This window comes from Oryctolagus cuniculus, chromosome 17 (genome assembly GCF_964237555.1).
Source record: "Oryctolagus cuniculus chromosome 17, mOryCun1.1, whole genome shotgun sequence".
NCBI lineage: Eukaryota > Metazoa > Chordata > Mammalia > Lagomorpha > Leporidae > Oryctolagus > Oryctolagus cuniculus.
In genome coordinates this window covers 44554249-44576824 of record NC_091448.1, presented here as the reverse complement: position 1 = coordinate 44576824, position 22576 = coordinate 44554249, and the positions used below count along the sequence as shown (strand labels likewise).

The window sequence follows — 22576 nt, the reverse complement described above, 5'->3', positions numbered from 1 at the left end:
CCAAAGAGCTGCCAGAAAGCGGCTGTCATTTAGCCCAGAAGCCCGGGGTCTGCCTGTGCTGCAGAGCCAGCCCCTCCCCTCATCGCCTGGCCCAGGGCACAACAGCAGCAGCTCTCTGAGCACCCTGGGTCCTGGAAGCCGCTCCAGGGGTGGGCCTGACGCCCTCCCCCCCCAGCCCCTCCCCTACCTGTTGGAGTGGCATGGGAGGCGGCCCTGACTGGCCACCTGGAGCCTCTGGGCAGGCACGCCGGGCCCGATGCCCTCTGATCTGTCTGCCTCTGTCCAGCTGGAGGAGCAGCTGAGCCGGCTTCAGCGTGAGAAGAATGAGATCCAGAACCGGCTGGAAGAGGATCAGGAGGACATGAATGAGCTGATGAAGAAGCACAAGGCGGCCGTGGCTCAGGTACCCGAGCCGCGATGGCCGTCCTGCCGGCCCCCCCACCCACTTCCCTCCCCCGGTTCCCCCGTGCAGCCGTTTCTCTGGGGAGACTGCAGCGTGTGAACCTATCTGGGGATTGGACCGGTGTTTAGAGGACCCTGCACCCCATGCTGTCACCCCTTCCCCAGGCCTCCCGGGACCTGGCTCAGATGAATGACCTCCAAGCCCAGCTAGAAGAGGCCAACAAGGAGAAGCAGGAGCTTCAGGAGAAGGTGGGTGCTGGGGGCTCTCTCGCTGGAGAGAGGGTGAGGGGCCACACCAGTGGGGACAGCCCCAGGCTCACGGTACTGAGAGCGCTCCTCTCTGCCGTGGGCAGCCCACAGGGCAGCGTAAACTGGCGGAAGGAGCTGGGCGTGGAGCCACGTCACCACAGCAGACATTTTGGCTTTGCTGCCTCATTTCACACGTCTGCTCCCTCTCTGGGCCTTAGCCCTCTCCTTTCTCTCAGAAGGCAAGATCTGTGCCAAGCACTGGGGCCAGTGGGGGACGCCTCTGACCCAGAGCGGCCTCCCTCCGCTCTCGCCATGTGTCCCTCCCTGCCCTGGCCTCCTGGTCACCATGGTGACGTCGCCTGCCCCGATTCCGCCTCCTCCCTTCCTGGGCTCAGTTATCCCTTCCCATCCTGCCCCCTCCTCCCCAGCTGCAAGCGCTCCAGAGTCAGGTAGAGTTCCTGGAGCAATCCATGGTGGACAAGTCCCTGGTGAGCAGGCAGGAAGCGAAGATCCGGGAACTGGAGACTCGCCTGGAGTTCGAAAGGACGCAAGTGAAGCGGCTGGAGGTGGGTCCGCGGCCGCAGGGAGCGGGAGCAGAGCCGCCCCCACTGCTGGAGCGATGCAGGCTGGCTCCGTGGGGCTGGGCAGGCCCTGGGCACTCCTCCGAGGCCCTTGCCAAAGCCGCGGGGCCGGCTGCCGGGGAGGGGGCCTCTCTGGGCGCCACGGAGCCTGCCTGCTTTGTATTCCGGTTCCGTGCTTGCTTTCTGCCGAGGGACCAGAGCAGCTTAGCTTTTCGTCTTCATATTTTCCTGCACACGCGCTCCCCCCTGCCTGTCCCCCTGCTCCCTGGCAGGGTCATAAATATGCAGCGGGCGGCAGCGCGTCTGTGAGGGCTGAAGTCTGTGCTCTCATCTCGCCGCTCTCCTCCCCTGCCTGTGATCCCCTTTATTCCTCACTTCTTCCCACCCTTCCTGCCTCTGCCTCTGCCTCTCCTCTGGTTTGCCCTGCCATTGCCCGACGTTTTCTCCCCTCGTCGTATTTTTCCTCTCCCAGCCCGACTCCCCTTTCTGTCCGCCCGGTTCCTCCTCTCCCTCAGCTCTGCTCCTCGGTGCTTTCAGCCCTTTCTCGTCCTCTCTGCCTGGGCCCCTCCCTCCCTGACATGGCAGCGAGCTGGAGCGAGGCAGCCAGGCGGCCACCCGGCCCTCCCCTCCCCCCCACCCCGCCCCGGCCCTGGTTACACCCTCCTGCTCGTGCTTCTGGGGCTCAGGGACGTGGGTCTGGGCTGCGTCAGCCCGGCCTGGGAGCTGTGGTCACAGGGTTGGAGCCGAGCCTCCTGCTGCCTTCCCTGTCAGCGCTTCGGTCTGCAGGGCGGACGTGAGGGTAGGGGTGGGGACAGGAGGAGAGCGGAGTGACAGCCTCCCCAGTCGGGACCCCGTGCTCAGGAGAACTGGAGAGAACTGGAGTTTGGTAGTTCGATTCCTGCCCCACCAGCCCCAGGATGGCTGGTGATATTCTGATCCCCATTTTACATAAAGGGCTGAGTAGACTGAGTGAGGCCCGAGGGATGTCCAGGGGCAAAAGAGACCCCTGGGTTGGGGGCCACAGGGCAGACCTGCTGGACTTCTGTCCGTTGCTCTTGGGCCTCGTCCTTTCCCTCAACGCTGTCCCTTGGGAAGGCATGATCATGATTTAGATTTATCGAGCATTCAATACAAACGGCCCCTAGCAGTCCACACAGCCTGGCTCCGTTATCCTAGGGGTGGGGGTGGGGGGCTGGGGGACAGTTGCTGGTGGGATGAGAGGATCAGAACCAGGCGCAGGCTCCTTCCCTCAAGCCCGCCTGCCCCTGTCTTGCAGCCTCTTCCTGCTCAGTATCCCACTGCAGGGCACAGGCACCGAGCTCAGGTGTGGGGATTGAGAGCCCGCCCCTGCTTGGTCTCCTGGCCCCCCGGCTCTCAGCGAGGCCCTGACCCCTGAGCACAGGAGCCAGCTGTGCTGGAGCCCAGGCTCCCTGACCCAGATTCCTGCCTTAGCCCCTCTCTGCCTGGCTGATGGGCCTGCCTGCCCCTTCTGTCGGTCCAGGGCCTGGCCAGCCGGCTCAAGGAGAACATGGAGAAGCTGACTGAGGAGCGGGATCAGCGCATTGCGGCCGAGAACAGGGAGAAGGAGCAGAACAAGCGGCTCCAGCGGCAGCTCCGGGACACCAAGGAGGAGATGGGCGAGCTTGCCAGGAAGGAGGCCGAGGCGAGCCGCAAGAAGCATGAACTGGTAATGCCCGCCCCCACCCCCACCCCCGTGGGGCCCACGCAGGCAGCCCCCTGAGTGGCTGCTGAGTGTCCACCTCCCCGCAGGCTGCTGGGGGGTAGGGCTGCAAAGAAATGAGCATTTAGAGACTGGAGAGGGGAGGAGTGTGACCAGAGGATTGTCCAGGAAGCCCTGAGGGCAGCTGAGGAGCCAGGGGGGACCCCAGAGTCTCCAGCAGGTAGGGCTAGGCCCCCACAGCCCAGCATCGCAGAGCAGAGCGGCTGTGCAGGTTTCAAGCAGTGCCCACCCAGCTCCTCCAGGCAGGGGAGACGTGAGCAGGCTTCTTGTGGGGCGGCAGGGGCAGGCACCGGCACTCGGCACACCGGACTGTCCGCCTCCCTCCTAGGAGATGGACCTGGAAAGCTTGGAGGCCGCCAACCAGAGCCTGCAGGCCGATCTGAAGCTGGCGTTCAAGCGCATCGGGGACCTGCAGGCTGCCATCGAGGATGAGATGGAGAGTGATGAGAACGAGGACCTCATCAACAGGTGGGGGCAGCCTCTGTGGCGTCTGCAGCCTGCCTCGAGGTCTCTTGACGCCTCTGCAATCGGGCCTCCTGGCAGAAACCCTGTCTCCTCATCACCTCCCACTACCCGCCTACCACCGCCACCAGCCCACCCTCCCCCGGCTGCCAGACCCCCTGAACAGAGACAGATGCTGTCCCTGCGCCTCCCGGACCCCTCCCCACACTTTCCTGAGGACCCAGCTCCCCGCCTCCGCCTATCCGAGATGAGTTAGCCTCCCGCTTAGCCGCATTTCCAGTGGCGCCTGCTCTCTCGGGAGAGCAGGATTTAAAGGTGATGGTGCCGTGTTACCATGCCAGAGACCTGCTCTCGTAAAACTCACCCAGTGAATGGTTTAGGAGAGGGAGAGATTTGCAGTCTTTGGCTGCAGATGGAGTCAAGAGGTGGGAAGACCAGCAGAGACGGGGTGGGGTCAGGCCCTGAAGAAGCTCCAGAGACCTTCCCCCATCCCGCAGGCAGGGCCGGGGTGGCCCAGTGAGCCTGCTCGGTGGGGGCAGGGAGCAGCGCTGGCGGGTTCTGAGGACAGCACAGTCACTCCTCCCCCTGCCCGTTCGTGGCCAGCCAGAGCCATCTCTTGCTGAGGGTCCGCCTTGGCCTGCCCATTGACTGTTCCATCTGTCCCTTCCTCCGGCCCCCTTGCCCACCATTTTCTTTCTGTTTCCAGTTTGCAGGACATGGTGACCAAGTATCAGAAAAGAAAGAACAAACTGTGAGGACCGGAGCGCATGCGCTCTCTGCCTCTCCTCGCGGGTGTCTGACCACCCCTAACACTGGGTGCTGTGCGGGGCCCCCGCTGCATGCCACACGCACATGGCCCCACGGCCCACACTCTCCTCCCTTGCTGGTCTCTAACACTAACACTCAGACTGGACCCTGGCCGGGGCAGAGCTACACTTGGGTCGGCAGGACCGGGAAGGGAGCTCGGCCTCATTTGCTTCCCTGAGCCCAGCCCTCTCCACCCTCAGCTGCCTCCCTGGCCCAGGTCTCTGGCAGGGTGGGGGTTGGGGGTCTAGGCTGGCCTTGTGGGCACCCCTGGGCTCCTTTGCAGGGGGCGCCTCCTGAAAGGAGCAGGTGTGCTTTGTCTTCAGAGGTCCACTGTCTTCTCTTGGCACGGGAGGGTGGAAGGAGAGGGCTCAGACGGTCCCTTGTGGGGAAGATGAGCTTTCAGGCAGCTCATCAGCGCTGCTCTGCCGTGGCCATGAAGGGAGCGGGGCCACATGTGTTTACCTGGCTCTCTGGGGACACCTTGGACAGAGGGACCCAGGCATTGCCTTAGTGCTGTCTGTCAGGCGGCAGGAAGCCAGGGAAACCCGCCCCTGTCTTTCCCTTCTCTCTGGGCAGGAGCTGGCCAGCAGGTGCAGAAGCACAGGGCTGCAGGCAGATTGGGCTGCCGGGTTGGTGTTTGGAGCTGGTTTTCTCTCGTGTAGCCTTGGGTGTCCTCCCCCACTCGCTCTCGCCTGGCAGGCCTCCTCCTCTGGTCAGGATGGGCTGGCGGCCGTGCAGAGGACTCCAGGAGAGCTAATGATAAATGTAATAGTGTGTAACAGTGATAGAGGGCCGCTGGAGCCCGCTTGTCACACACAATTAATATCCCCTGCCGTTCTGTCTCCGTTTGTTTGTTCCCCCGCGATTCGGCTCCCAGTTAACTAATAGCACATGAGCCCGGACATAAATTGTATTTGACGCGAGGTTTAATTCCGGCCATTTAAAATTTCAACTGCCCCCTGAGCCTGCCTGCCCCTGGAGTTTGTTTACGGGCCTGATTATTTAAGGAAAAGAACCCAAACATTGTCTAGATGTTTGCTGCTGAAGGCAAGGCGAGACCAGGCAGGCCAGCTTCCCAACCCATTCGCTGCTCTGAGTGCAAGGAGGAAAATTCGTATTCTGGATTCTGGATGCACAACCATCTGTCCCCAGTGGGTCCTGGCCTTGCCATCCGCGGGCAGTGGGAGCTTCGAGGGCTGATAAAATGTGCACTTAAAAGCACATTCTAAACTACTGCTGAGTGCACAGGCGCAGGCGCAGGCGCACACACACACGCCCCAGCCTGCACTCAGGCAGGCGCGTGGGGACGTGCATTGCTAAGCGGGCTCCCGCTGATGGCAGAGAGGTGGCGCGGCTCCTTCTGCAGCAGCTCTGGGCCCCAGCTCCAAGTTATCGAGCCAGTGCGCTAAGGCGGGCAGAAAAATAATGTTTCGATTTACTTAGAGATACAGTTGTTATTGCCATAACCTTAATGAAAGCCGTAAACAGGGCAGTATTAAGGGAGATTTATACAGAAACGCTTTTAACATGTAGACATAGATTTTGCGATGCATACAGCACCTCCTTTCTAAAGGCAATCAATATGGTTATGAACGGCGGTGATAAATTACAGGCTCTGGAGCTAGAGAGGGAGGTTTTTTGCACGGGTGTATAAATCAGGTGGTATTGGCGTTCCATAGGGCCCATGCACTGCAGTAAATCTGCCAGGCTCACACGGGCACACGGCTTGCATTAGTGGTTTCGGGGCTGTCTGGTAAACTCCTGTTTACCCGGGGCATCAGCCGGCCTCGTCTTTGTTGCAGTTCTGTGTGTGACGGAAGCCCATAAAATATGCCTGCTTATCCCCTCTGCTCCCCACCCACGCACACACAAAATCACACGGGTCGGGCCCTCTCACAGTTCCCAAAACAAGGTCTGGTGGTTTTCTCTGTGTGTGTGTGTGTGTGCGCACGCGTGCGGCCGCATGCATGAGCCCATGTGACTATTTATTCAAGAACATAATTCAGGAATGGGGCTGCTCCTGTTGACACAGATGAAAGGAAATTTACATCAAGGAGAAATCCCAGCCTATCCGTGCAGGCGAACTTGGAGAGCAGGCGTTTTGCAGGATTTTAGAAGCATTCACAGTCAGAAGCTGTCTCCAAACCTCACCTGTGTCGTGAGGGGCTCCCTTGACTCCAGCCTCAGAAATCCTGAAAGTGCTAGGGTCAGTGTGGCCAGGAGCAGCACTGGAGAGCAAGGGCTGGAGGCTCACAGATGGAGGCTGCCTGACAGTGGGGGCGACAGGGAGACTTGGAGAGACAGCCCCCATCTGGGACTTCCTGAGCCCACCTGGGTCTCTTGGAGCTGTTGTTAGTCCCTTGGGAAATGCATCCCCCCCCCCCCCCCCCCCGTCTTCTTGTGTGCTTAAGGTCCAGGGAGGCTGCAGGGTGGGTCCAGGCTATGGCCTGGGCTTAAACCTGGTGCCTGGGTCGGTGTTGGAATCAGCCAGGGAGACATCCAGGTTCAAGCCAACTTGAAGTCACATGAAGCTGCAGCCCAGCTCTTGATCAAAGGCATGGGAAATGGTAGCCGCCGTAGCCACGGTTTAGGGTGTGGCAGATGAGAAACAGCAGAGTAAGCCTCAAGAAGTCGCTGAAGGGCCCAGGGTGCCCCCTTTTTAACCAAGAACCGTGCTCCTGTAACTGATGAGTGGGCGATCTCCTCTCCTCCCTGGGCTGGTCGTACTGACACCCGGCTGCGCGGCCCTCCCTGCTCCTCAGGTCTTTGTGGTCTCACAGCGTGGCCTGCCGAGTGGGGCAGGCTCCTCGGAATGGTGTGCTCCTCCTAACTGCCCGTTCTCCTCCCCAACTCACGACACGCATGCCACCTGCATCCCGCCCCTGCCCATGGCACCCTGTTCCCCTTCAGCTCTCCCTCCTGCCTGGCTTGCCTACCTTTCTGCTTCTCCTCCTGACAGTGAGGGAGACTCAGATGTGGACTCGGAGCTGGAGGACCGGGTTGACGGGGTCAAGTCCTGGTTGTCGAAAAACAAGGGACAGTCCAAGGCAGCTTCCGATGACGGCAGCTTGAAGAGCTCCAGGTGAGTGCAATGACCTTGAGCTGGGAGGAAAAAGCCATCTCATATCACCAGGAACAGATGAGTGGTGCCTTGGTCCCCAAGGGACAGGCCTCACGCCATCTGCGCCACTTACCTGGAGCTCATCCGGTTCTTAGCCAGGAGCTGCGCCCCCTTATTCTTCCCAGGTAATGCTTCCTTTGAGGCAGGAGGCTTTGGTTGGTATAGGTTTAACTTCATTCTTACTTATCCATTCGGCAAATGTTGGTTGAATTACCCGACGCTTTGGGCCCTTGGAATTGAGTCTGGGGTGAGACAAGAGGGACTCCGGCTCCCATGAACCTGCTCAGGCTTGGCCCTGGCCAGCTCTGGATCTCTGCCATCTTAATAGGAATAGCAGGATAGACACAGTCTGCCCTGATGCCCATTCTAGCCCCAGGGGCACTGCTGTCTCTCTCTGCCCATTGTCTCCTTCCTCCAGTCTTTTCATTGCCGCCCCCCTCCCACCCCATGCTTCCTGTAACTCCCACCCACTGGGAGAACTTGCTCCCTGCTGCCCAGTCATGGCTTTCTGATCGTGCAGACGGCTGCCCCTGCAAGGTGCCCCTTCCCCAACCCCAGCCACTGGCCAGGATGGCAGCCTCCTTGGCCACTCCCCTGCTGTCCCCTACCCAGAGTCCCCCCCTGCTCAGGCTGATTCTGATCCTGCAAAGCACCTTCCCACCCCTTCCGAGACAGCAGGTAGACTGGGTAGAAAAAGTAGCACCCCTCCCCACTTCCCCAGCTCCCTAGAGGCCCCTTCCCCAAGTCCAGCCCCTCACCCCAAGCACCCAGCGGCCCCCTCTAATTGGTTAAATTTATTCGGCCGAACAGCATTTTGTTATTGCAGATAGTGCCGCCTTCCCCGCCCCATTGCCGTTCACCACGGCGTGGCACGAGGCTCCAGGTAGTTGACAATGAAATAAATTGAACTAAACGTTTTAGAGGGGGAAAAGTGATGAAATAGAACAATAGTCTAATTTACATGACATTCTCCATGAAGCTATTTTCACTGACGCAAATTATTTTGCTTCATTTCCTCCAACGCTCTCACCACCACTCTGCCAGGCTGCTGCCGTTTTCTCTTCCCTTCGCCTCCCGCCCCCTGGGTCTTTACTCTCCAGGTTTAACGCTTGCTCCTCTCTCCTCTCTCCTCTCTCTCTCCTGGTTCTCTCCTGCTTGGCCCTCCCTCCCTCAGATTGACCCTTAATGTTCTCCCCAAGGAGGGCAAGGGGGTGGAGGAGAGGCCGGCCTCCGTGTTGAGCTCCTTGAGCTATCGGAAACGGCTCACCCTGAAGGACTCCATCGGGGGCACCGGGGATGAGGACTCGCTCTTCACCACGCTGAGCGAGCGCGCGGCCTCCCCCGAGAGGCCCCCCCGAAGGCCCCGTGCTGGGCCCAGGCAGGAGCCGGCCGCAGCCGGGAAGCCCGGGGAGCCGGACGATGGCGGCTCAGTGTTCTCCGAGGCCAGGAGCCGAGCCGGCCGCGGGCTGGAGAAGCGCTGCGGCTCAGACTTCGACCGGGCCTCAGCCGTCTCTGCGCCCGTGAGCCGGGCCTCCTCAGCCACGCGCCGGGGCTCTGGCGAGGACGGGGCCCGCTCCTCCCTGAGCTTCTCGCTGTCAGGCTCCCCAAGTGCCCGTCGCAGCACCTCCCGCCTCGACAGCCTGCCTGGGACCCTCAGCCCTTCCTTGAGCCGGGTCTCAGGCCTGGGCCGGGACAGCCCTGATTCCCGCCTGTCCCTGGGCCGGAGCTGCCTGGATGACTGGGACGATGGAGCCAGTGTGGCCTTGAGCGAGGCGCAGTCACAGTACAGCCACCCGTCGCTGGCCCGCAGCCTGTCGGTGCCACCGCAGCCGCGCGGCTTGGCCTCAGCCGCCGACGAGCCTCTTGGCGCCAGTGTCCGCCCCATCAGCCGCCACTCCTACCTGGACCCCGACCTGGAAGCTGCCATCAACGAGGTCTTGAGCTACAAACCCGTCCCGTTCCAGCGGAGCAGCCTGGAGCCCGACTCCGAAGATGATGACCGGAAGAGCATCCAGAGTGCCCGGAGCGCCCAGCTGGACCTCCCGGAGCGAGCCGCCAGCATCCGCCGCTCGGCCTCCGCAGCCGACGTGTCTCGGTCCCACGGCGGCCGCAAGAGCCGGAGCAAGCATAGGAGCAGGAGGAGCAGCTCCAGCTCCAGCTCCAGCTCCAGCTCTGAAGACTCGGAGCACAAGCGGCGGAAGAAGGGGCGCTCCCGGAAGAGCAAGAAGAAGTCCAAGTCAAGAAGGAAGAGAGCCAAGACCGAGTCGGAGTCCTCCTCCTCCTCTTCCTCATCCAGCGGCTCCACGGTCTCGAGCCACAGCCGCTCAAGCGTGAAGAAGGGCCCGGGGGCGGAGAGCGAGGAGGCTGGGCAGGCTCAGCGGCAGTCGAGGAAGGCGGAGAAGAAGCGCAAGAAAGAGGTGGACAGCCTGATGATGCGGTACCTGTACCGGCCCGAGAGCGACTAGCGCAGTAGGTGGCACCTGGCGTGGAGTGCGGCATGGTGTGACCCACCGGTGTGCACTAACGCTCCCCGCCCCACCCGCCACCACCTCAGACCCCTCCTGCCTGCCTGGCCTCCGAGAGCCTGCCGGCTACCTCGGGCACCCAGGGTTGGGGGGCAGCTGAACAGGTTTGTCACTCGGAACCCTGATGAGCTGGATCGGCTGACCGCGCTGCAGGTGGTGCTCATAGCTCCCACCCACCCAGTCCTTATGGTGGGCCGGGGACGGCCTAGATCCTAGCCTCGCTTTGGTCACCTAACCTCACAAGCCCACGACGGAGGTCTCGTTAGCCCCTCACTCAGACAAGGAATCCGAGGCGCAGAGAGGTTAAGTCACTTGCTGCGCTCACACAGCTGGGAGTGATGTTGCCAGAATCTGAATGGGGTTTGTTTAACTCCACTACCCTTGCCCTGAGCTGCGTCTCCACGTGGCCCGGTGCAGAGCACGTAAGGGATATGACATGACTGCGTGCCAGGCGGCACCCGTCCAGGCGCTTTTGACTGTGTCCCTGACAGGCTGGCTCCAGGTGCCTCAATGGCCATAAGCTATTGGGGGCCTTCTGCTCAGCTCCCCACCTCCCGCCCTGCAAAGCCACCTTCCTCTCTGGCAAGCCTCAGAGCACAAGGCTCGCAGGCTGCAGCCCACGCGGCACCACACCCCATAGCAGACCCAGGAGACGCTTGCCTCGCTCCCCAGCCCTCCCACCCGCAGCCCACACATGGGCGTCACCTCGGTGCTGCTCATCTCATGAAGTTCTAACGGATAGAAATTAGCACCCGCTGAGTGACAGCCCCCTCCTGGCTCTCCTGCCTCCCCCGGCTGGCTCCCCTCCCTGTCAAGGGGGGAGATCTCATAGTTGGGCCCTTTATGCCCACACCCCCACTGTGAAAGAAAGGCAGAGCCTGACTCACTGGAATCCCGCTGTTGCCAGTTCCCCTGGAAGGTGGTGGCATTTGGATCCCCCTGGTTATGTGAGGCTGTTTGGGCTTGGTACCCTCCCAGGGCGAGCCTGCTGCCCCCCAGGAGGTATGACCCTGGAGTGCAGCCCCCTGGGGCACGGGTTTTTATTTCCCACATGCATGAACTAACACACACCTGTCGCATGCTTGTGCTGTGGGGTGGCTGGACAAGTATTCTGCCTTTGGATGTGTTTCACCACAAGAGACCAAGTGGAAGTGAATGTGACCTGAGCTATTTGGAGACAGGGGATGGAATGGGAGGACGTGGAACTCGAACCCAGAACAGGCTTGTGGCCAACTTGTTCCAACCGCTTGGGCTCAGCACTGCTTTGTCACTGCCCTCCCTGTGACAGATGGTTGCAGGGCACTCCGGAGAAGAGCAGGAAGCATCTCCATTGCACTGGGAGCCAGTCATTGTCATCTCTTTGGTGGGAAAGACAGGAGGCACAATGTTTGTTCTCCCATCTCTGCCTTCCTCTCCCAGCCCTGCTGAGAGCCCCACACCCTGGGGTGCAGGAAGTCAGCTGATGGAACAAGGTGACTGTCTAGGGAGCTTAGAAGGCCAGACCCTCCTGTGCACTCCACCCTCACCTCCAGGGGGAGACACAGGCCTCGCTGGGCCGTCTCACACCCACGAGTGACTGGCAGATTCCAGACCCCAATGCCTTCAGCCCACTGTAACCCTTGAGCCCACAGCAAGAACAAAAAAAGAGAAAGCCCGTTTCTGCCACCAGCCACCAGCACAGTTCCTTGCAGTCACCAGGAGACTGCACCTGGACAGCGCCTCCGAGGAAGAGGAGGAGGTGGAGGAGGTGCAGGAGCTGGGCTCCCTGCTGGCAGAGGAGTGCCCCATGAGAACCTAGCCAACCACGGAGGCACAGAGGAGGGGGCTAGGAGGGAGCACCTCGCCAACACATTCACCGGCTTTGCCGTCGCTCTGCTTCCCATCTGGCGAGGGGGACCAGCGAGAATTCGGAACACGAACGCTGCAGCCAAACACTGCATCGGTAGCAGTCGAGGGGAGGGGGGCTGCCACCCTGGGCTCTCCCAGCAGGAATTAGCTTATTTACCAAATTGTTTGTGACAGCGCGGAGCAGGAGACACTGGCTTGTGGGGAGGAAAGCTTTTTAAACAATTCGGTTAAAATGTTCAAATTGCCAGCACCGACTCCTGCCCTGGGGAGGAGGGAGCTGCCTGCTCTTGGCTCTCTGATGGCTGCGGCAGTAGAAGCCACTGAGGAGACTGGCGAGAGAGCACCCCAGGGTGACCTGACGGCTCCACGGAGCAGCCGAGAGGGAGACGTGAGGTTTGCTCTCTCCGGCCGCCCCGGCCACTCCTCTGCGTCTTGCAGGGGACAGCGTAGAAATCCGGCTGTGCATCCAGGCCTTGTAGACCCGCTGTGAGAAGAGGGCGGGCCTTGAGGCAGAGGCTCCAGCAGCCCTGCTCTGTCCTTACAGGCCAGGCGTCCCTCTGCCTAACAGCACACTTCCCACACCGAGTGCCCGGAAGGTCTGCGTAAAAAATGAAAACAAGACCTGCGTCCCGCTAATTTAGAATCAAACAACCCCAAAGCTAAAATAGCCCCACTTTTTCCCCGATGCTGCACAGTCATCACTGAGCTTCGTAATTTTGTCCCAGAGACACCCCAGAGTCCTTAAGTGCCTTTGGCCCGTCAAAGTGAGACTCATTTCTGTTCAGTCTGGTCTGTACGAAATGTGTTTTGTGCTATTCTGAATCTTTTAAAAATGGTAATTCATTCATGAGAAGTGCAATAACTATTAACCAGACTGCCCCATTCCTGAACCACTTTGCATAATTGAACATGTATTCTGTCAGCCTCCCCCCACCCCCCCACCCCACCCCCGGGACGCAGAGAGAGAGAGAGAGAGAGAGAGAGAGAGAGAGACACCTGTCTTAATACTTGGGACTCACCCAGGCCAGCACCAGAATTCAGGTGTAGTCTTGTTTTCTTCCGAAGTCGTCCAGCCTAGCTGGGGAGTGGTACCTTCCAAAGACTTGAAGGACTGAGTCCGGTTCAAGTTCATATCCTGGCTCTGTGACCTTGGGCAAGATCCCTCATCTCTTTGAACCAGCTTCCTTGTAATATTTCACAGGACTGTTGTGAAGAATAAGATGGCATAGCTAGTGCCTAGGCTCATGTCTTACACACAGGACTCCGTGCCACCTCACGGAAACCTTGGAAAAAGCCAAGAATGTGGTTCTTTCTGGCAGAATCCTGTTTCCTTCTCTTGGGGTATGGGGATAAAAACTTTAAAAGGGCCAGGAAACAGAAGGCTCTCCTAAGATTGTTAAGTCAGCATTGTGGGCAGTGGGGCTCCCAGAATCCCTGTGTGCCCAAGGAGCTCTGTAGGATCTGGAGGCAGGTGTGTGCCCTGCTGTCTGTCAGAGTACAGGGCAGGCTGCAGCTGCAGGGACCTGTGCAGAACCAGGGCTGTGTTTTCTGCAGTGATGTTGTGACTACAGTGCACTTGAGCTGGCAGAGACAGTGGAGGTAGCAAGGGGAGGAGGCAGTTAGGAAAAGAAGCGAGGAGGTGAGTGGAACTGGCAGGTGAGGTGCCATCTTCCCTGGTCGGGTGCCATGATCCAGCTCCCTGTGGGGGACAGTGCTTCCCCCACATGGAGGACAGCTGGAGCTTGTGGAACCAGTGGCCAGATGAAGACTCCATGGAGCTCGGTGGTTGTGTCAAGAAAAGGGGCCGTCCCGTTGGGCCCCCTGAGATAGGCCCTGCCAGCCCCTGCTACCTGAGCCACCATTCCTTGTGGTGAGCGGATGACGCCAGGGCCAAGAGCAGAGTCTGAGAAGGGGTTGGGGTCTGGGAGTATTCAAGCAGGAAGACCCCTCCTCCTCAGAAGGAACTGGAACCTCTTTAGGAACATCTGGCCTAAGAGAGCCCCTACGTTAGATCAGTGGGAACCACAGAGACCCTCAGTCTCTAAGTCGGTGTGATCCACGGACCGCCTGCCGCAGACTCTTCAGGCATTGGAAACACAGAATCCCTGAGTTCCACCCGGGAACTGGCGCATCAGAGCGGCCAAGGGGAAGGACTGGGAACCTGAAGCCAGCTCAAGGCTGAGCCCCACAGTTTGCCAGCATCCCTTCCCTGGGAGTTTTTTAAAGCTTTCACCAAACAGCGTGCCCCTTCCTCTTACTGTCTAGGGGGTGTCTTTCTCAGTGAAGCGTGGAGTGGGGAGGGTTTCTCCTGGGCCCTGTGTGGCTCTGGTGGGGGGTCTGGCAGGCTCCAGGGCCTCCCCACAGCCACGGGGTTTGGTGCTGAAGGGGAGGAAGGTTGTTCACTCAAACCCTGTGCCTCCCGCCCTGCAGCCCCACCGGCTACTGGAAGTCCCCCGCCCATGACCGGTCAGATGAGGAACCCGACGCTCTCGACAGCACCTCCAGAGCCCGGTACTCCCACAACTACACGAGTGACAGCGACACAGAGGCCAAGCTCATGGAGACCCACGCGTAACCTGGGAAGCAAGCGGTTCACAGCTCTCCCACTCCACAGCCCCGCAAGTGGCAGGGGGACACGCGGACCCTCTCTGTCAGAGGGACTTTCCAGGCTGTGGGTGTCTAACGACTCCACGCAGAAGAGGTGGGAGAAAGAGGAGTTTCTGAAAAGAGAACTGTTTGCTCCTCCCTGCCTCGAAGATGCCACGCTGTTGGCTTCCACCCTGGGCCGCTGTGCCGGGCAGGTGGTCTGGCGCTGCGTGGAGCTGGCACGCTGGCCTCCTTCTCAGCCCCTGCTCAGGGACGGAGCTCAGTTGCTGGGTCTACAGGGAGGCGTGGGTGAGGGCTTTCTCTTCTCAGTGCCTGCTGTCTTTTTACTTTTTAATTTAAATCCCCAACCTCCCCATCACAGCTGCATCCCTGGGAGTGGGAGGGGGCCGCGGCGGCAGCTGGGGCCCCCGGGAACCACCGGGGAATCTCATCTCCGTCTTTACTCTCGGGAGAGCGGCCTTTTCTCTGTGCAGCTGGAGAAGCTGCTGGGCGGAGCTGGGGACCGGCAGTGAAGAGGCGGCTGGGGAGGCCCCTCAGGTGCTTCTGGTTGGGGCCAAGCGAGCCCCACACAGACCGGTGCAGTGCGCCAGCCCCCACCCCGGCCCCCCTCAGCAGCGTGTGAAGTGCAATGACCTATTTAAGAGAAAACCCATTCCACCTACACGCTTGCTCGGGGCTTAGCCGAGCTCTGCCTCCCTCCCGCGCCGTCCGTCGTCCGTCGGGTCGCCTGGGCCCTAAACTCCGCTTGAGAGGGAAAGCCTGGAGCTGAGAGCTGGAGAGGCAGTGCAGAGGCAGGCAGGACGCGAGTCCTCACTCTGTGACCTGAGCCTGCACTGTCTCTCTTCTTCCAGTTTCCCAGCCCCATGCACCTCTGCCCTCCCCTCCAAGGCTGTCCCGCTGACTCCTCCAGACCTGGGGGCCCAAGGGCAGTGCCTGGTGCTGCTCCCATCCACCGGCCCCCTCTCTCCTGCAGTCGGTCTGGACTCACTCTCTGGGCTGTGCTCTCTCCCCTGCTTACCTGAGGTATGGAAATAAAGGCCCTTTTCCCTTTGGTGACGCCAATCTCCTGCCTGTTCTTCAGGCTCAAGGACCCTCCGATGTACTCCTGGGGTGCGGGGGTGTGGGACTCCCCCACTCTTTGGCCTGCGCCCTGCAGAGTGCCTTGGCAGCTCATCTAGGGCAGGCAGAGGCAGGCGGTGGGATGAGGGACTGCTCAGAGCTGTGAGCTGCCGTTCAGGTTGACAGACCTTGGCCTCCCCGGCCTGCACCAGACCATGCTGAGGTCTAGCCGACAGCTACATCTTACCACTCACCAAGATTCTGTCTTTAATGTTTTAAAAAGGGAATCAAGCCCTTCTCGTTAGGAAGTTTTTTTTTATAGGCTGAATTTTAGTCATTCCAAAGGTGACTTTTTGATCAGAACTAGGCAGAGCTGTCTCTAGCTCTCAGCTCCCCTTGGTCACAGAGCAACTTAAATAGACCGGGGGTGCTCGTCTTCGCACCCCAGCCCGTGCCTTGGCCCTGGGTGGCAGCTCAGAGGTGGCTCCTGGCGCCTGCGGAAGGGCAAGGAACAAACAACCCCTCGTCTGCTGCCTGCACCAAGGCGTGAGTTGTTAGGTCCCCTGCAGGAGTCCAGGGGTCTCAGCGGGTAACCCCCAGTGATGGCAGCCCCTCCAAAAGAGACAAGAAAGGCACAGAGGTAGAAAGTCAACCCCAACATGAGTGGGAGAGGGTTATGAAAAGGCACCATCTTGAATGAGGGCTGCTCCACTTGCCGCCCCAGGATAGAACAGAGAAGGTAGTAAAAGTGAAGCTTTTTTTTTTTTTTTAAACTGCTGGCTCATGTTCTGTTCTGTCACTCACATCTTTTACTTCTGCTTCCAAACATCTCAGTGCACTTTCAGCTTCCCCCAGGTACTAGTGTGACAACCTCCCTGCTCCCTGCTGTTCACCCGCACCGAGGCAGGCCTCTGCATGATGGCAGGGAAAGTCCGACGTCAGCCTCGGCTAGCCTGACCGAGGCCTTTGTCCAAGTCAGAACACGTATTCATTCATTTGCTCAGCAGTGGAGAACTATTTCACAGCTGCCTGCTGGGGTCCAGGCACCGTTCTGGGTCCCAGGGATGGATGACATCAGGCACACAAAGTAGGCACCGCACCTGCCAGTGTGTGCAAGCTTCGGGTGGGCAGAAGGGAATAAATTATAGTGCTTGCCCTCCAGGTGCTTGTGGGGGAGCTGAAGCAGACTCCCGTGGAGTCTTTGCATAAGATGTTACAGAACAAAGAAGTTGCTTTGGGCATATTTTGGAGGGAGACATTCTCTTAGGGTGGGAAGAGGGGACTGGGAAGGATTTTTTTTGAGCTGGGGCATGAAAAAAGGGTCATGCCGGCACAGGTAGATATTGCTGGAACAGCCACTCCAGGAAGAAAAGAACTTAAGCAAAGGTCCTGAGGCAGGGAAAGATGGATGGTGGCAGGGCTGTGCCACAGGCCGCCTAGGGAAGGCAGAGGACGTGGCTTTACGTGACCAGTGCGTCAAGCCTCTCCAAGCAAAAGCCTCTTGGCTGGGGCGCTGGGCTGCAGGCTTGGGAGGAGATGATTCATCTTGGCACCAACTCCCCAGAAGAGTCCAGAGGCCTGCAGGGCCACCAACACCCATCTGCATTTTGGCTGTGCCCTGAGAGTCTGTAAGCTCCTGCCCTCAGCTCTGGTTCCTAAGAAACAGCACATCTGTCCTGTGCCAGGCTCCAGAGCTGCCTCGCTCGCTCCCCCTCTCTAATCACAGACCCTCAGGATCACTCTGACTTCTGACGGAGAGGCGTGGGTGGGAACTGAGGCCCTGCGGGACTCCGCGCCGTGCCTGGAGAGGACGGCAGTGGGCAGTGACCCCTGAACTGCCTCCTTTTGTCCTTGTGTCCCCTTGGCATACTCTCCCAGTTGCCCCGCCCCCATGCCTGGTGGCACAGACACTTAGCGATTTGCTCCTTAATTGTCCCCCAGCTAGGCTGCGCAGATGCTGCTCTTTAATCTCTCCTGATAAATGAATCGCGCCGCTCCTTTAATCATATGTTCATATCCAAGCCAATTTGAATCAATTTGGCAGGGAGCGTGTTGCAAGAGATGCCACGACTGCTGTTTCTCCCCTCCAGGGCCCCGGAGCCAGAGCAACTGCTGTCCTTACCCCTCACCCTCCACAGACAGCCCAGGGGGCCCGGGAAGGTTCAGGATCTCCTACCTGAAATGTGGGGACTTTTCAAAGTCACCTCGTTTATCCCTGTCCCCAGGCTGGCCGCAGGGGACCCGAGGAAGACAGATCCCCAAAGCCTGCAGAAGTGGAAGGGAGGGGGCTGAGTCCACGGCCTCCGTTGGCCACTGAGTAAAGGGCCCCATTATCATCCCTGAGAGAAAGCGCTGCCTTCAATCTAACCCGAATCTTTTCTGCTCCCCCTTTCATTTCCTCTGAGCCGGTTCTCGGGGAAGCTGGAACACTCCATCACCTTTTATATGCCAACACATTCCAAACCGGTCCACGGTCATTTGTCCTTGCCTGCTACTGGCGGCCACCCCAACTCCTTTCATCTTCCCCTAGGGCCTATTCTCCTCCAAAACCTCCAGCCTGGTGGGCAGTCATTATGTGCTTGGTTCCGTACCAAGTTCAGCTGCCTTAGGGGCTGCTGGCTTTCGCCTCCAGAGTGGTGTGCACTTGCAATAGGGAAAACAAAGCAAAAACCTGCAAAACTGAGTACTGCTTCAGCAGCTGGCACTGCAGCCTCAGTCTCCCCATCTGTAAAACAAAGCTACCGGGGCTGGCACTGTGGCATAGCAGGTAAAGCCACCGCCTGCAGTGACAGCATCCCATATGGGCATCAGTTCAAGTCCCGGCTGCTCTACTTCCAATCCAGCTCTCTGCTATGGCCTGGGAAAGCAGTAGAAGATGGCCCAAGTCCTTGGGCCCCTGCACCCATGTGAGAGACCCGGAAGAAGCTCCTGGCTCCTGGCATCAGATCGGCGCAACTCCGGCCTTTGTGGCCAATTGGGGAGTGAACCAGCAGACAGAAGACCTCTCTCTCTGCCTCTCCTCTCGGTCTGACTTTCAAATAAATCTTAAAAAAAAAAAAAAAAAAAAAAAAAAAAAAAAAAAAAAAAAGCTACCTTCTGGCAAGATCCTTTGACTCCTAAATTCAGAACTCCTTACTGCGGACAGTAAGATCTCCCGGCCAAACCCTTTATCAACCCCTGGTGAAGAGCAGGAGAAACCCTCACCCCCACCCCAGGCGGCACCAGTGTAGCTGCAACATCGTGGGACTGGATGAGAAACGTCTTCTCCCAGTGTGTGGTCTGTCTGGAACTGGTTTCTGTCCAGCTGTCTGCCCCTCAGCATCCTCTTTTTTCTTTTTTTAAAAAGATTATTTATTTGAAAAGCAGAGTTAGAGAGAGGCAGAGAGAGAAGTCTTCCATCCGCTGGTTCACTCCCCAAAGGGCCGCAACAGCCAGAGCTGCACTGATCCAAAGCCAGGAGCCAGGAGCTTCCTCCTGGCCTTCTACGTGGCACGGGGGCCCAAGGACTTGGGCCATCTTCCACTGCCTCCCAGGCCATAGCAGAGAGCTGGATCAGAAGTGGAGCAGCCAGGACTCGAACCGGCGCCCATATGGGGATACCAGCACTGCAGGAGGTGGCCTCACCGCCATGCCACAGCGCTAGCCCCTCAGCATCCTCTTTCATTTCCTTTCCTCCTCCTTGTGGGCTCTGCCATGCCAGTCCAGGCAGGTGCTTGCAATTCACTGGGAACCGAGAGATCATTACCATATTCAGATCTCATTTGCATGTCTACGATTTGGCGCTCTCTGGCCCCGCCCCCGTCTGGAGGTCCCTCCCACAATTCTGGGAAGCCACGCCCCTTAAGAGGGCAGTGTTGGCTCTGTCTTAAAACAGCTGACAAGGGCCCAACCCATGGTGTTGCCCTTTTAATGATGGCGGAGGCATGAGGCCCTACCCACTCAGTGAGGCGGAAATACTGCTTCCCGCCTTTTTAAGAGGTCCTGGAAAGCCCTTGACCTGAGGTGAGGCTGCGGCAATGATTGGGACTGAGGAGCCCTTCCCAGCCTGGCAGCGGTGTCCTGCAGACGGCGAGGAGGGTGACAGAGCCATGCGTTGGGCCGCGCTCTTACACTTCGCATACTCTCCTTTGGCTTCCGTCATAACCGAGGCTCTGATGACGTCATCTTCCACATAAGTGCCTCGGCTCGCTTCCAGCAGCAGGCCAGGCGTCCCGAAGCCGTGTGGGGCTTCTCAGAGGAAGGGGGAGGCGGGAGAGCGCAGACGCCGGGCGCTTGGTATTCGCTGCCGGGCCTCAGGAAAGAAACGCTTCTTGGCAATTTGTGGGAGACACCTACACCCATTTGCCGCGCTCTTTACAAATTCCGTCGCATATATTATCGCGTTGGCACGTCACCCCCACTGTGCCAACAATATGAATAACATTTCCACGCGGCCCAGGAGGCTTATTTTAAGCTATATTCGCTTCAGTCTAATTTTACGAAACCACAACAGAACAATTCCGACCTTTCTCTGTGATTTGATCGGGAAGGAGAGATTTCCGGAGAAATAGCTATCTTGGAATTAAGGATACTAGATCTGTTTAGAAGGAATTTTACAGAGAAATTGAGTTTTTCTATAGCGTATGTCCCAGTGACGGGTCATCTCTCTAGGGGAACGTGTGCTTTGTGCATGAACTCGGTGACATAGCTCTCCCAGCGGAATACTTGTATGTGAAGATAGAATTTGCTTTCAATATCAAAAGTCAGCTATGACAATTTTATAAAAAAAAGTTTAAAAAGGATATTAAGTTTTGACATCATTCAGGCAAATTATATTTGAGGTGGCTTAAGAGTCAAAGAGCTTCCACATTGTAATAAATTTTTATATGTTCTGTGCCACATCTATGATCCAGCTAGATTAGGAAAAGAAGCAAATGGATTTGGGAAGAGAGGACGCTAGGGAATTTGAAAGTGGAGGATTTTTTTTTTTTAAAGAGTGAGGAAAAAAATAAAGATCCTGCTTCCAGGGAAGAAGCAGCCCGTGGATTCTGAAGCATCCGATCTTTCCAAGGCCAGGGACTGGCAGCCAGGCAAACGTAAAATTGTATGTGCTGACCTGGGACTCACGGCTCATCTTGACCTTGGGGCCTGGCATCTGGTCCCTGGCTCAAGGGCTACTTCAGGCTCCCGTGGGACCCCCATCCTTTGGAGAGTGGGAGTGGCCCTAGTGCATGGGTGCTCCCTGGAGAGGGCTACACTGGAAGCACAGGTGTCTTGCTCTGTCTTGGAGGGTCCCACAGCTCCTCTGTGGGGTCTGCCCTTTCTGGTGAGCCGCGACCTCAGCCATGGGACTGGATTTAATAGCAGAAAAGGACAGAGACTGGTGAACTAAGCCGAGAGAACCAAGCAGAAACTGAGGCAGCCTCAGCTCTGCTCACGAGTCTCTAAGGTTACCTGTACACATGACAGAAGCACACGTGCAAATGTGGATCGACAAATAACTAGGGACCTAGGAAAACTATAGCAGGTCATAGATGAAGAATCTGTGCTTTTAATGGACGCTGTCATGTAATCTCTTTAAAAAAGATTTATGGGACCGGCATTGTGGTGGGGCACATGGGCCGCCACCTGCAGTGCCAGCAGCCCATATGGGTGCAGGTTCCAGTCCAGGCTCCTCCTCTTCTGACCCAGCTCTCTGCTGTGGCCTGGGAAAGTAGTAGAAGATGGCCCAAGTCCTTGGACCCCTGCACCCATGTGGGAGGCCTGGAGGAAGCTCCTGGCTCCTGGCTTCGAATCAGCCCAGCTCCTGGCCTGGCAGCCATTTGGGGAGTGAACCAGCGGATCGAAGACTACCCTTTCTCTCTGTCTCTGCCTCTCTGTAACTCTACCTGTCAAATAAATAAAATAAATCTTCTTTAAAAAGTAAAAGATTTATTTATTTGAAAGGCAAAGAGAGAGGGGGAGAGAAAGAGGGAGGGGGAGATCTTCCATCCACTGGTTCACTCCCCAAATGGCCACAACAGCCCAGACTGGGCCAGGCCAAAGCCAGGAGCCAGGAACTCCACCCAGGTTCCCCATGTGGGTGCAGGGGTCCAAGTACTTGGGCCATCCTCTGCTGCTTTCCCAGGCACATTAGCAGGGAGCTGGACTGGAAGTGGAGCGGCAGGGACCAGCAGGGACCAGCACAAGCCGTAGCTTAACCTGCTGCGCGGCTACACTGGTCCCCAGTGTTGTGGTTTGTTTTGCTTGTTTCTGTTTTTAAGTCAGTACAGATATGTGTACCAGCACCAAAATAAGCCCCAAATTGCCGTATTAGTGTGACTGCAAGAGTAGCTTCTTTCCTGGCATTTCATAGATAGAAATCTTAGCCGAGGGGGGTAAACCAGGTGGCAAAGCTGCTTAGAAACTGCTCAGGGAGAGCCAGTCTTAAAGCTGCAGGCATCTCTTGGCATGGTCGAGAGTGGAAGCTGGAAGAGGAACAGACTGGAAGGTGGAACTGGAAGGGACTATTTAGTGGGGGTGGGGCGAGCTTCCCGACCTTCCCTTCCCTCCCCTCGCAGCCTGGAGCCCTGCAGGTGAGAGCATTTGTGTTGATAAAGGGACTGACTGATGGTGAAACTGGAACGAGAATTGAGAGGGTCATTTAGAATATGTGGGTCATGGTTTTGTACTTTTCCCCCCCTAAGAACTGTAAGAGAGAGGACCTGGCTCACTGGCCAGACTTTGTACCTGGCTGACAGATTCCTGCTTCTAATACTTCATTTCATCTGAGAAGCGTTAGCTCCAAGGAAAAGAGCCTGTTGCTGAGCAAGGTGACCAGTGAGTTTGTCTGAGGAAGTGAGGAGGTATCCGTCGTAGAGGGGGTGCCCCGGCAGGTCTGGGAGGAGTTAGTCCCTGGGCACCCCAGATCACCATCTCCCTCCCCACCCCCACTCCTTGCTCCCCAGCAAAATCAGCTACAAATCTCGGCTTGTTGGGAACAGATGGCCTTGGCTGACGAATAAGCCACCGCAGGCTGCTCCACCTGTTCTCGGGCTGGAATAATCAGCTCGAGACAAACATCGGCGCTGAAATAACTCATGGCAGCGGGTGATGCGCAGGCACCGATTCCAAAAATTTCTTCAACAGACCCCCTCCCACCCTCTCGTCTCCCCAGCCCCTGGAGGCCATCAGGGGAAGGTAATGGAGCAGAGAA

At 58.1% G+C, this 22576-nt stretch overlaps 1 protein-coding gene and 1 long non-coding RNA gene across 19 annotated transcripts in view; one reads left to right on the top strand and one right to left on the bottom strand.

The window, feature by feature from the left end:
• MYO18A (myosin XVIIIA) overlaps positions 1-15399 on the top strand; it is a 96510-nt gene extending 81111 nt beyond the window's left edge. For 11 of the 18 annotated variants that reach the window (XM_051825385.2, XM_051825383.2, XM_051825381.2 and 8 more), the window contains 9 exons: positions 287-403; positions 568-651; positions 1080-1217; positions 2734-2919; positions 3302-3441; positions 4142-4186; positions 7202-7324; positions 8538-9832; positions 14167-15399. In XM_051825385.2, coding sequence (XP_051681345.2) covers positions 287-403; positions 568-651; positions 1080-1217; positions 2734-2919; positions 3302-3441; positions 4142-4186; positions 7202-7324; positions 8538-9828 — 2124 coding nt within the window. In that variant the 3' untranslated portion in view covers positions 9829-9832; positions 14167-15399. The remainder of the gene's footprint in view (positions 1-286; positions 404-567; positions 652-1079; positions 1218-2733; positions 2920-3301; positions 3442-4141; positions 4187-7201; positions 7325-8537; positions 9833-14166) is intronic. The other 7 variants (XM_051825394.2, XM_070061147.1, XM_051825390.2 and 4 more) reach the window with 3 other exon arrangements.
• LOC138846178 (uncharacterized) lies at positions 7209-22338 on the bottom strand. Its single transcript, XR_011383619.1, has 3 exons — positions 21482-22338; positions 7437-21063; positions 7209-7344 (listed from the first exon to the last, which is right to left on the bottom strand). It is a non-coding gene; the product is annotated as an uncharacterized lncRNA (long non-coding RNA).
• Between the last annotated feature and the right edge of the window lie 238 nt (positions 22339-22576).